The following is a 13,150-nucleotide window of genomic DNA, read 5'->3' on the forward strand; positions in this document are numbered from 1 at the left end:
ACAGCATCCTTGATGTTGGAAGGAACCTCTTGGAGATCATCTAGTCCAACCCAACAGCTCATGCTAGTACACACATGTATGTGGATAGTTTGTACTTCTATTAAGGCAAGATTTCTTTGACGTGAACCTGAAGTGCAGTAGTATATGACTATAACTGGATTAGCACAAGAAAGGTATTTAAAAACACCCCAGTTACACCGTGCTCAATAATACTTGACTCAATAGGAAAGTAAAACACTAGTAAAATTCTAACTGTGCTTGTATTAACAGCCAATTTAGTGTATTTTGTCCAGAAATCTAAAAATAGATCTTCAAACTTAGGCATATTTCAGTCTATCTAGCCATCCATGGCTTGTTCTTCATCAAGGAACAAGTTGTCTTTCTCTCTGTCCCATATGTCCCATTCTCCTGGTGTAAGGCATGCTTGTAACTGGATATATTCTATAATAACTGAGATCTCATGACAGCTTTTCTTGTTGGGCCTTCACAATATCATCACCCTGCAACTGTATTCATTCAGTGACCCAGTATGGTGGTATCTTCATGTAAGGGTGGGGGGAAAATGGATAAGGTTGAAGGAGCTGCTGCCTTCTTCTGATCCCCCTGGGCAGGGTGAAAATTACATGTCCCAGTGGACACGTTGGCTCCTAACCCCCAAGGAGCTTTCCACGTGGGTGAATAGGGTCACTAAGATCTTAGCCTAGCAGTGGCAAAGAGCAATGGGGCAGTGGAACCAGGACACCTTCCTTCTCCAATACCACAGGTGATGTTTGCTGTGAGGAGCACGCCTACATCTTATCAAAGGAGACAGTGTTGTACTCTCCAGCTGCACAGATACCTCCTTGCTTCTTCAGTCCTTGTGCAACCAAAGCATCTCCATGGTCTGCCACTGATGTCTCCTCTCCGTAAATGCATGCAGACACACAGAGTGGTAGAGGGAGCTTAGAGAGCAGGATCAAGCCTTGCAACAAGTTTCCAAAAGACATTTGCAAAACTATCTTTGCTTCCTTGCTCCAAGCTTCCCAATGGCTGCTTGGAGCATCCCAAATCCTCAACCTGGTACACCACATTCCAAGAGGAGCATTCCAGACAGAGGTCCAGTGTAGTTTATTCTAGCTGTGAAAGCCTGTGATCAGAACAACTATATGAAAGATAAGGACATATATCAGCTTTCTCTGACTGCCACCTTTTTATGTCCCATTGTAGCCCTATGAATTCTGGGGGGAAGTTGTCATAGTTCTGCTGAGAAGGATGTTGCAGATAGACTTCCAGTTTCAGATTTCACTGAGGTTTTTCTTTTTAGCAGTTTGTATTGCAGTTGTATGCGAGTGCTCCAGTTTAACGTCTCAGGAGGGACTCCTTGGCTGCTTTGGAAGCTCACAATATGTTGAGGTTAGATATATCTACTGTGCCTTACAGCTGCCTCCCAAGAAGCAGAACTAGTATTTTAAAAGAAATACTGGATGCTTAAGATCATGGCTCTCACCTTCTTCAGAGGAGTTTTTTTGTTACAGTTGTCCTGGATCTTTGCTCCTCGTGCTGCCAATAACTCCTGACATATAGCCATCACCACCAGAGGACAGGAATGAGTATTTGTGTTTGAGTATTGCATTTCTTTCCAATGAGTGGTTGCGGTTTGCTCATACGAGGAGCCTCCAGTAGAGTTTGTGACATTTTCCAAAGGCAAGGTGAGGTTGAGAGTTACGGGGAACCACTCAGAGCAGCCCATCCCTTGCAGTCCTCTCTCTCACACTTGTGCTCCTGCCACGTTCTGGGAAGCAGAAGTGTTTTGCATCCCATGCTTCCTAGGGTAGAGGATGTCAGCAGCGCTGGGAGAAAAACTAAGCCTGGAGGGAACTTCAGCAGACGTTCTGCGTAGAAGTTGATGTTCAGGACTGTTAAAGCACAAGCCTTAATTGCTGATGGCCCAGTTTCCAGTGTGATAGTTACATTCTAATGTACCAGTTTTGCTTCAATCCTGCTTGATGCTGACAAAAGCACAGACTAAACCGCTAATCCCCAGTGTGTCCAGTCGGCTTCCCGCTTGCACTGTCACTCTGCTTGCTCCCTGCAGGCTCTGTGCTTGTCAAAAAATCTCTAAGTGGCAATTTCCATGAGGATCCACTAATGCATGTCCTTCCTGACGTGTTGGTTAACAGATCCGACCATTGAAGTGGTCAGTCCCATGCAGGACATAACTGTTGATGAAGATGGCACAGCAGAGTTCATATGCCAATATTCTAGGCCAGTACACGCCATATGGAAGAAAAATGATCAGGAAATACATGCAGATGGGCAGCGAGTGATTATCGTTCAGGACTGGAATGTAAGCATGCTAAAAATTAAACCTACGGTACCAGAAGACACTGGCATCTATTCTTGTGAAGCTGAAGGCACTAAAGTGATGGCTGCACTTGATGTTCAAGGTGAGGTCTTCCAGCTAAAGAGGAAGACTATCATGGGTTCCAAATAAGAGGTGGAAAAATCATGGCAGCATCTCACAATAAGTGACACATCAGATGATACCCTCTCTTTGGTGTTCGCTCCAGTACTGATAACAATGATAAAAGTAGTTGGGAGTTAATGGGTGTTGAATATGAAACTGCAGCGTTTCACTGGAGCTTAGTTCTAATTAACGCTCACTTCTTACACCACTTACGCATCACGCCTCTCCTGCAATGAAGTGCAACGTCAGTGCAGTGGGATGTGTCCTGCTGAATTATTGTGAAGTCACAGATGTAATGTTGGTCCAAAGAAATAATACTTTTTGCTGTTACAGAGTGCTTTTTATGCACAGTGTGCCTTGAAACCAGTAGCTAATGGATAGTGCGGAATTTCATTTTATTTTCGGCTAAGCAAAGGTAGCCTGGTATTTTACTTCTTTCAAATGCTGGTCACTCAGGAGCTGTCGTCTTACTTGTCGTCATCATTTTTGAGAAACAGCAAATAAAAAATTTAAAATAGATTTAGGCTTTTATATTGATGTTTCTTACCTTTTTCTGCTGTGTATGGAATTACTGTTCGCAATCACTACGTGAATTAGTGTGATCAGCACTGGTTCTGATTTGATTTCTGATTTTTTTTGTGTTTTGTTGGGCGATTATGCCTTCTTTTCTAATCGGGGCTGTGAGTACAGAAGAACCGGGTATCATTTATTTTCTACGTTGATAAGCACTTTCTATTTTAGGGATTTAAAAAGACGTTAATGAACATAATCTAAAAGTGTCCCAGAGGAGGCAGGATTTGCAATTTTCTGCCTTTCGTAGTTAGAGAAACCAGCGCTCCAAGAGTCCACAAATAAACATCTCGGATTTCTTCTACAAAATTATGCATTCTCCAAGGATTTACAAACCCCATATAGAATTTTTTTACTTAATTAATTTTTGGCGTTATTTGCTATTAAATAAATTCTTCAAGATTGGTTTGGGGGGTTTTTTGTTGGATTTTTTTTTCTTTTTTTTTGGAGGGGGAGGGAGTGGGCTGGTTTTTTGTTTGTTTTTTTTTCTTAGAATAGTTCCAGATAATGGTTATAGAGATCTAAACAGGAATGTCCCAGGGCATTGGTTTATATTATACATGATGCTGACTATTGTACGGTATTTGTGTAAATTGTATTTACTCAACCGTGCGTTCCCACTGTTGTGCATGTGATTTGTCCGCGTAGCTGGTCTAAGACGAATTATATCCACATGCACCAGCCCACATTTAATTTTGCACGAGGCTGATTGCTTATGTGCAAATGCCAACTGATGCATGACTCTGCAGGCAAATGGAGTGTGTCGATACATGCATGTTCCTGACCACACAATTCACCATGCACGCATGAGAAAATAAACCTAATACATTATTAGAGCTTTTGTAATAATTCAGAAAATTATGCAGATTTTAATTCCTTGTGTGTTCCCTAGAGGCAGACTTGCAAATGTGCTGTTAACTCAGGTGACAGTCGCTATAGCTTTGTCAGCTATAATATTCTCTTGCATTTGCTTTGCATGAAAGATAGTTAGATTTTGTCATGAGCTCTCATGGATGCCCATCTCCTCAATTATGATGATAATTGCGCTGCCTGGGAGATCTGTGGGAAATGTTTCCTGCTGTGGGACAGAAGGAATTTGGTGATACTTTATAATCCTGAGCTACCTCTTCCTACCAACGACTGGCCTGATTCATATAAACACCAACACTTTTTACTTTATTTGTCAGGTTCTTGGAGGAAGTCTAGATGAAATGCTAGAGGTCCTAGAGGTTTATCATTACTTTTAAACTATCTCACTACTTAAAATGGTTGTTTTGGAGGACCACAAAGATGATCAGAGGGCTGAAGCACCTATGCTATGAGGACAGGCTGAGAGAGTTGGGGTTCAGCCTGGAGAAGAGAAGGCTCCGGGGAGACCTTAGAACCCCTTCCAGTACCTAAAGGGGCTCCAGGAAAGCTGGGGATGGACTCTTCATCAGGGAGGGGAGCCATAAGATGAGGGGGAATGGTTTTAAAGTGGAAGAGGGGAGATTTAGATTATATATTAGGAAGAACTTTTTCACTCTGAGAGTGATGAGACACTGGAACAGGTTGCCCAGAGAATCTGTGGCTGCCCCATCCCTGGAGGTGTCCAAGGCCAGGTTGGATGGGGCTTTGAGCAACCTGGTCTAGTGGGAGGTGTCCCTGCCCATGGCAAGGGATTGGAACTTCAAGGTCCCTTCCAAGGCTAGGATCTTCCAATGTAAACTGTTCTATGATTCCATGATTCTATAAATATAGTTTTGTGTTAGAGCATGGTTGAAATTAACAACAAAGCCTACATGAACAGTTTATCACATCCACCTCCTTTCTATCAGCTTTCCAGCGGTGGGAATCATCCAGTGCTCCGAGGCTTGTTAATATTCAGATATGTATAGCCAAACAATGAATACTGTTCATTGTCTTTCTTTGCCAGCCAAGAACAGCATTGTCCAGGGCTTGGAGAACGTGGAAGCCGTGGAAGGAGGGGAAGCCCTGTTTGAATGTTACCTTTCGAAACCTGAGTGCTACAACTACAACTGGCTGATTGACGATGAGCCTGCCAAAACTACAGAGAACACTGAGATGGTTTACTTTGAAAATGGGCGCCGGCATCTTCTGCTGCTGAAGAACCTCACTCCCCGGGACAGCTGCAGGGTGACCTTTATGTGCAGCGACGCGGTGACCTCAGCCTTCCTGACGGTGAAAGGTAACTCAAGCACTCATGCATGCCACGTCTTACATTTCATAGAATCATAGAATTGTTGAGGTTGGAAGGGACCTTTAAGATCATCAAGTCCAACCATTAACCTACCCTGACAAAAGCCACTTCTAAACCATGTCCCTAAGTGCCCCATCTACCCTTTTTTTAAATGCCTCCAGGGATGGTGAATCCACCGCCTCCCTGGGCAGCCTATTCCAATGTTTAATAACCCTTTCAGTGAAAAAATGTTTCCTAATATCCAATCTAAACCTCCCCTGACGTAACTTGAACCCTTTTCCTCTCGTCCTATCACTTGTCACCAGGGAGAAGAGGTCAGCCCCCATCTCTCTACAACCTCCTTTCAGGTAGTTGTAGAGGGTAGGGGAGGCGCAAATGGTTTCTGGTTGGGAGGCGCAAATGAGCCAAGAAAATATGATGAGTAGCAGAGAAGAAAAGTTTCATTTGTTGTTTGCTTCTTACCTAAATCTTCTTCCCACACAATAAATAGAAACTGGTTTGCAATTTCCTTTTTTTTCTTGTTCCATACGCTATGACACAGATATAAGCAGCATCAGTTGGCAAGGAGTTAGCAGCAAACGACTGTCTTAGAGCTGTCATTATCCCGATGAGTTGGGTTGTGTTTATAGGTACTTCAGGGCTCTAGAGGTGAGAGTTATGTCAGCAACGATATTATCTCTGTATTCCTTGTATTTTATGATATTACTGAGACTTCTGAGGGGATCAGAGCCCCTTTCAGAGTACAAGAACAGCTATCCTCCGTCATGGCATGGTATCCTCCCTGGGGTTTTCTGCTACTTGGGAAAGAAAGGCATTGCTGGGTTGGGTTTTGCTCCTGAAAATTTTGGAAAGTTTCTGTCCCCTTCCGTTCTGGTGATATACAAGCCCTCCATTTTAATGATCTTGATCTCCAAGGCCTCACTGTCCAGAGCTTCACAAAAATATTCAGGGAATCTCTTGCCTGTCTTTGTTTCTGTAACTGAGGGCTTGAATGCCAATTTTTATCTACAGGATGGCGCCTACAGATCTTGCAGCCTCTCACAGATGTGGAAGTCTCTCTGGGGGAGAAAGCTACATTTAGCTGCGTTCTAAGTGAAGCTGTGCCAATTAATGAAGTTGCCTGGTACAGTAATGACATAGAGATCCAGCCGGATGAGGACTGGGAGATACAAGCAGATGGAAACAAATACAAACTTATTCTGAAAAAAGCCCAACCGCATCATTCTGGAGAAGTGACCTTTGCTTCCAGGGAAGCAATTGCATCAGCCAAGTTATCCGTGATAGGTGAGTGTCTGTTGTTCTAGCCCGGTGGCACTTGAAATCTCAGACTTTGGTATTGAGCTACGACATTGAATTTTCTAATCTTTGTACCGATTCTTTTCTCTTTGCCTTGCGTGTCCCAGGCTAGTGTTCTTAATCTGGGAAGGTGCTGCTGGGCAACTTGTTTTTTGACCCGAAACGGTTCACTTCATCAGAAGAAAATTGTATCAGGCTAGGCGATACAATGTATTGGACTGTGGTAGAAAAGTTCACCAGCTTTCTTTAGCTGCAGTCTTTTGTAAAAAGTTAACATAGAGCCGAATGGAACTCAATACTCAAGAGTTCAGCATCACCCTGGGTAAACGTGGGCTTGGGAGGGAGCTGAATTAGAGTGCACGTGGAAAAATTACCCAGGGCAGCAGAGAACCCTTTGAAATCTGCTAATTTGCTCAAGTGCAGGGCAAACGGTTTTCCAGATTAATGACTTGCATATTAAAATCTTCATGAGGGGGAGATCCGTGAAACACATGACTTGTGTTAATACAAGATACAAGAGTTAATAGCTCGAAATATGAGAATAGTTACAAGAGTAAATAGAAGAGTAAATAGCTCTAATATCACTAAAAAGGTGATAGTTCCCTAATTCCCTCGTGAGGCAGGTTAGACCAATGATTGGTCAATGTCCGTTCCAGCATCCAAGGTCTGGCTCCTTCCCATGGTGGCGTAGGTGTGTCACCCAGCAATGGTCACACCAGCACGACCCCAGTGATGGTTCTGAGATAATTGCAGTGTGTATCGGCTGTACACTGTACTGGAGTTGTTCAAGAGTCACTGATTGACTATCCCTCCTTTAAATTATTACGAGTAGTCTGTCTGTGTAATGACTTCTGCGACTTGAGAGATATCTGATGTATTCCAGTCATTTCCACAAAAGAATTGGGTGTTTATGGATTTAAAACAGCGTTGTCTTATTTTAGGGACCTACATTTTAGAAACTGCAAAATACTATCCTCCTGAACTCCTCATGTTGATGGATTTTCTGGATGAAATTTGGCTGAAAATAGAGAAAATAAGCTTATGTATTATGTGGAAATGAATGTTTGTGGTGTCTAGAATTATAGAACTGGCTGATGACCTTATTTGCCTTTAATTTGTTGGACTGGTACATTGTGGCAGGTCATTTACTTGTTCAATGCCTTGAACTTGAAGACTGAAAGAATTAGTTCTGTCTTCGAAGCTGAAATGCAAGTTAGGTGAGGAACATTTTCCAGCGTACTGAGTGTAATCATCAGTAGCCAGTCTGGTAGGACACAAGACCATTCCCATTACGTATTTATTTGTTATTGCCTGATGCTATGACATACATAGCAATTACACAGAAATTGAGTGACTTGCTATTCAATTACTAGAGAGTTACTCTGTAGTCCAACAATAACTTGATTTCCATTAAGGCCAGACCTGAAATAAATATGATCAAGGCCCAAATGTACTTGAAGTTTTCCGCTAAGTTCCGTGATAATATGGACAACATAGGGTCATCTTTATTTTGAGATAGGTGCAACAAAGCAGCAGGAAAAAAAAATAAATCACAATAAGTGACATTAAGTATGGGAGATGACAGCTGGAAAAGGAATGTTTGTCATTAGCAATGTAGATCAGGGCAGACGAAGGAAAACTCAGTGGCGTCGTGCACGTCTCACGGTCATGGGCATGTACCCACTCAATTTTACAATAAGACAAATACTGAGTCTATCACGCTTCCTCCTCATTGTTTGTAGAAGGCTCTCGGTTGTTTTAGTATAAAGCATTATTGCTCATGTCGTACATCATGGGACCTCTGTTGTGCCTCCAGCCCACCCCGATCCACCTGAAGAACCAGAAGTTTTAAGTAAAAACAGCCACTCTGTCACTCTGTCTTGGTACAAGCCGTCGAACGCTGGCGGTTGTGACATCCTGGGCTACAACGTGGAGAGGAAAATCCCAGGTGTTGGCTGGCAGTCGTGCAGCAAGGGCATTATTCAAAACACAGAGTTTATGGTGGACGATCTCACCCCAGGTGAACCCTACAGATTCCGCGTCTCGGCTGTAAACAAAGTTGGGGCCAGCGAGCCGGTGCACTTCCCTCAGATGGTGCGGCTAGGTGAGAACGGAGAGATGCCCCCATGGAGGACTGCAAGCTGCTGTAGACCTGTGTTTCGCATGGCATGCCTGCTTCACCCATTCCAGGCATCTCCTGGAAGAGTTCTCTCTGCAACGTTTTTCAGTGCTTTGCTGCCAACACAATAGAGGAGAAAGAGCTTGGAAAAATTGTTCTGGGCTGCCATGAACAAAACCTGCTGCGTTATTAGTACTCAACACTTATTTTCTCCAAACTGCATCAAGCTGTCTTGCAGCCTGCACGGCATCCATGTGTTGTCTGGTCACCGTGAGTTTCTTCTCTGGTGGAGTTAGGATGGAATGAGCCAAAAGGAGCATGTTGGAATGCATTTGGGGTAACCAAGACCCTGGTACCAATGCCGAGGGTGGGCAGTGTTGTCTTCTTCACCCATCTTTCTCTTTTGTTATATCATTTCTGTGTCTTTTTCTGTAATTCCCACAAAGAAATGCTGGAGGACACAGTTCCTTTGCTCTCTGTTGGTGAAACTTTGGAAGCTACAGTGGGATGGAGATCTACTCCCTCAATCTTTCTTTTCTTGCCACTCTTTCTGTCACAGCTGAGTGCCCAACAAATTCCTCCAAATGAGAATAATAATAGTAAAAAAATCCTCTTTTTGCAACATAACAACTGCCAGTGTGTCAGCTGGGCACTCATGACACCGCAAATGCTGACTTTGTCGACAACAAACTCAAGGTATTCTGGGCCGTGGTCCCCTCGCCACAGTGAAATGTGCAGAGGGGCAGATCACGCTCAGGCGCTGCTGCTTTTGGGAGCTCAGCTGGGTGCTTTACCCACCCCCCCCCCAGTCAACATCTCCCTGTTTAATGCATTTGTCTTGACTTCGTTTTGAATATCGCAGCTGTACAGACAGCGTGCCATTGGCAGGCCTCCTTCCAAAGTCAAGAAGATACAGAGATTTTTTATTTTTAAATTCTTTACGCTTTTCGAGAATTCTTACTCTTCCTAAGCAAGCGTAAATATTTATTTATTTATTACTTTCAAGACTGGGATGAATGCCCCTTCTTAATAATCTCTTCTCTTTTTTTTTTCTATTCTTTTTATTGTTTCTTTCTTGTCTCTCTTCACAACTGCTTCACTTCTAAACATTAAAGTCTACCATCTGTAGGGCTGCTTGAATACTGGTGATGGGTAAATGAAGATCAGCAAATACACAGGAATGTGAAAAATGCAACCACTTTTGCATGTGTATATTTAAATGGAGCTGGTTTAACTGTGATGTTATCTTTGGAAGTGCAAACTTTGGATGCTGCCAGTCTTTCCCCCCGCCCCCCTTTGGTTGCCTACAACAGCTAAAGAACCTATAAATGACAGATGGGATGCTTGGATATTTTATAGAGTGATCTTGAGTGCCTTAAAGCCAGATTATATGTTCTTTGTGTTAATTCACTTTTTTTTTTTTTTTTGTAATTCCAGAGCCTCCAGTTACAGTCATCCATCCTTTGGTGGGAGGATCAGTCTCGGAAGGGGAGGTGGCTCGCTTAGAGTGCAAATTATCAAGTGAACCTGAAGAGAGAGTGACATGGTTCAAAGGCAAAGAACAAATACGAGCTGGAGGGAGATATGAGATCCTCTCTGATGGAAAAAATCAGATACTCGTTATTCATGCATTTAAACCCGAAGATCAGGACACATACACCTGCATGGTTTCTCCAGAAGTCAAATCTGTTGCCAGCTTGTGTCTTGAAGGTACAGAGGGTGCATTCCTGTGATGTCATATCAGTTCAGGGCATCTCTATAGCTTGGACGGGGATTCATTTTCTTTTACATGCTGTGATAACAATCCACAAATAATTGTTATCTTCCTGTTCGGTATTGCCCAAGATGTTTCCGAATCCCTAACAGCTTTGAGCTGCTCAGATAAGATTTTCCTGAGTCAGACATTTAAGGTGTGGTACGGTTGTCTCTACATGGGTTTTTAGTGCTTTGGAGATGCTTCAGGGTATTCTGCCCAGCCTTCAGCTGCCACTTCAGAAAGTGAGGGCTCTTTTGTATGTCCTGTATGGTATCTGCCAGCCTCTCTGTCCTAGACATCCCAAATGGCTTTGGGTCATAGTGTTTAGGAACCTGAATTGTGCCCCTACAGTGGGATTTAGTGGCCCACACAGGCATCTAGTGCCACTGGAGCACTTCAGGATATCGCTCCTGGCCTCCATCTCCTTCTCCAGAGGGACCTAGAGCACTCATAGGTCCTGTGTTGTATCTGAGAGCCACATGTGGATTTCCCAGTTAGCCTAGAGCATCTCAAATGGCACTGGGCACCATGTGGAGGCAAGAGGGTGAGTCACAACTTTCTGACACGTCTAAACTGGCAAGAGTCTCCATGTGAGGTGCGAGTCTCAGCTCCCACTATAGCCAGTGGAGATTTGTTCAAGACAGTCAGCGAAGCCCTGTCTAGCTGTAAAATAGGATGAGCCTGAATAGCTTTCCAGGCTCCACCGACAGTTTTGACTTGGTATTCATCAACTGCATCATTTAAAAAGGGCAGAAATTTATTTATTGGGTTCAAATGTGTGAAGAATAATTAAAAAAAAAATTGTTGTTTGGTCACGTTTTAAGTGCGTGCATAGAATCATGGGATAGTTGAGGTTGGAAAGGACTTGTGACGATAGCGTAGTCCAGCCCCCTGCTCAGAGCAGGGTCACCTAGAACAAATTGCCCAGGATCGAGTCCAGTTATATTAAATTCACATTTTGTTCTCAATAGAATGCTTAGTTAAATGCCACTGATACTCCTCTGCCCAGGCTTTAGAATAACATTTCCATGTGCTTTCCCAGACCTTATCCCAGACTTCTAAAATCTCATCAATTTAATTGTCCTCAGTTCCCACAGTGACAATGCTAAAAGAGATTGCCAGGGAAGTACCTCCTGCAAGGCAACCAGAAGAGGTGGTAGATGTCCGTGTCCAGCCCAGCTTGCCCCCTGAGGCTGCTCAGGAGGGAGACCTTCACCTCCTGTGGGAAGCCCTGGCCAAGAAACGCCGAATGAGCCGGGAGCCCACCTTGGATTCCATCAGTGAGGTGCCTGAAGAGGATGAGAAACTTCAGAAGTTGAGGAAGGAGGAAGCAGAGATGTCTCACTATTACTCAGAAGAGTACTCTACGTGCGATGAGCTGGCTAGGACAGGAGAAGCAGATTTCTCTTTCACAAGCTCAGATGATGAGTCTAGAGCTGGAACTCCTTCACTGGTAAACTACCTCAAGAAAGCTGGGAAGACAAGTGTCAGTGTTACTAGCAAGGTTCAGTCCATCTCCACAGGTAAATTATGGAAACAGTGGGAGAAATCCAGTGTGGAGACTGTTGTGTCTGCCCCAGCTGCTCAGCCAGCTGAACCAGAAATGCCAGATTTAGATGATCCTTCTATGAACAAGGCCGCTGTGAAGATCCAGGCTGCTTTCAAAGGCTACAAAGTCAGGAAAGAGATCAAGCAACAAGAGTGCCCAGTCTTTACTGAGACCTTCAAAGATTTCTCTGGTGAGCCTGGAAGCACTCTCCACCTCGAGTGTGTGGCCCACAGCAAAAGTGACATGAAAGTCCGATGGCTGAAAGATGGGGAAGAGCTTTCAGACGGCCGCTACTACCACATAGACAATTACAGTGATGGGACCTGCTCTTTGATTATCACTGGCCTGGACAGGAAAGATGCCGGTAAATACACCTGTGAGGCATCCAATAAATTTGGCAAGGTTTCACACAGTGCTAAGGTGGCTATTGGCACTCAGGAAACTCAAGTTCTTCATAAGGAGAAGCAGGTTAAACCCAGCACTGACAGTGAGACAGAGAGCTCCTCTGGCAGTGAGCTGGATGACGCTTTCCGTAAAGCGGGAAGGAGACTTCATAGACTCTTCAGGGCCAAGATCTCAACAGAGATATCTGATGTGGAGGAAGAGCTCTTTGTCAGTGCAGATGAAGGGGACATAGAGGTGGTCGACCACCAGACATATCGTGAGGATGACCAGTACATCTACATCAAGTTTGAAATCTTGTCTGAGGCAAAAACTGCTGCCACTACATTCAGAGAGATGTTTGGTGCTCTGGGGATTCCCGTGGAGATTGACATTTTGGAACAAGGCCCTAAAAAAATTGAATTGCGTATTGGGAAAGCAACGCCACCCACCTATGGGAAGTTTGCACCACCAGTAGTGAGACCTCCACCACCTTTGCTGACTTCTGATACAGGTAGGTGAAGCAAACCTGTTTATTCTTTGGAACAGACAGCTACAGCAGGTCAGAATGTTATATTTTCACTCATAAGTAACATCCAAAAAACCTTTGGTTTTCCTTTGGTGCAGATATTTTCCTGGAAACTTTGCACTTTTTGAAAAACTGATGATTATTTTTTTTTTATTCTTTTTCATTTTGAGGGAGAGGGGTGAGGTTAGTGATGAAGGAGGGGGTTGCAAGGTATTGACTTATCTACAAAGCTGCTTTTCACAATAGAAATACCCCCTACTACAATAATATGGCCATAAATGCTATGATCGTTACACTTAAATCA

The 13,150-nt window shown here is 43.7% G+C and overlaps 1 protein-coding gene across 22 annotated transcripts in view; it reads left to right on the forward strand.

Moving 5' to 3' along the window:
* OBSCN (obscurin, cytoskeletal calmodulin and titin-interacting RhoGEF) overlaps positions 1–13,150 on the forward strand; it is a 200,494-nt gene that overhangs the window by 118,141 nt on the left and 69,203 nt on the right. For 21 of the 22 annotated variants that reach the window (XM_063324255.1, XM_063324258.1, XM_063324256.1 and 18 more), the window contains 5 exons: positions 2,160–2,426; positions 4,932–5,204; positions 6,228–6,500; positions 10,069–10,341; positions 11,476–12,831. In XM_063324255.1, coding sequence (XP_063180325.1) covers positions 2,160–2,426; positions 4,932–5,204; positions 6,228–6,500; positions 10,069–10,341; positions 11,476–12,831 — 2,442 coding nt within the window. The remainder of the gene's footprint in view (positions 1–2,159; positions 2,427–4,931; positions 5,205–6,227; positions 6,501–10,068; positions 10,342–11,475; positions 12,832–13,150) is intronic. The other variant, XM_063324262.1, reaches the window with a different exon arrangement.

The sequence above is a fragment of the Chroicocephalus ridibundus genome, chromosome 2 (assembly GCF_963924245.1).
Source record: "Chroicocephalus ridibundus chromosome 2, bChrRid1.1, whole genome shotgun sequence".
Lineage (NCBI taxonomy): Eukaryota > Metazoa > Chordata > Aves > Charadriiformes > Laridae > Chroicocephalus > Chroicocephalus ridibundus.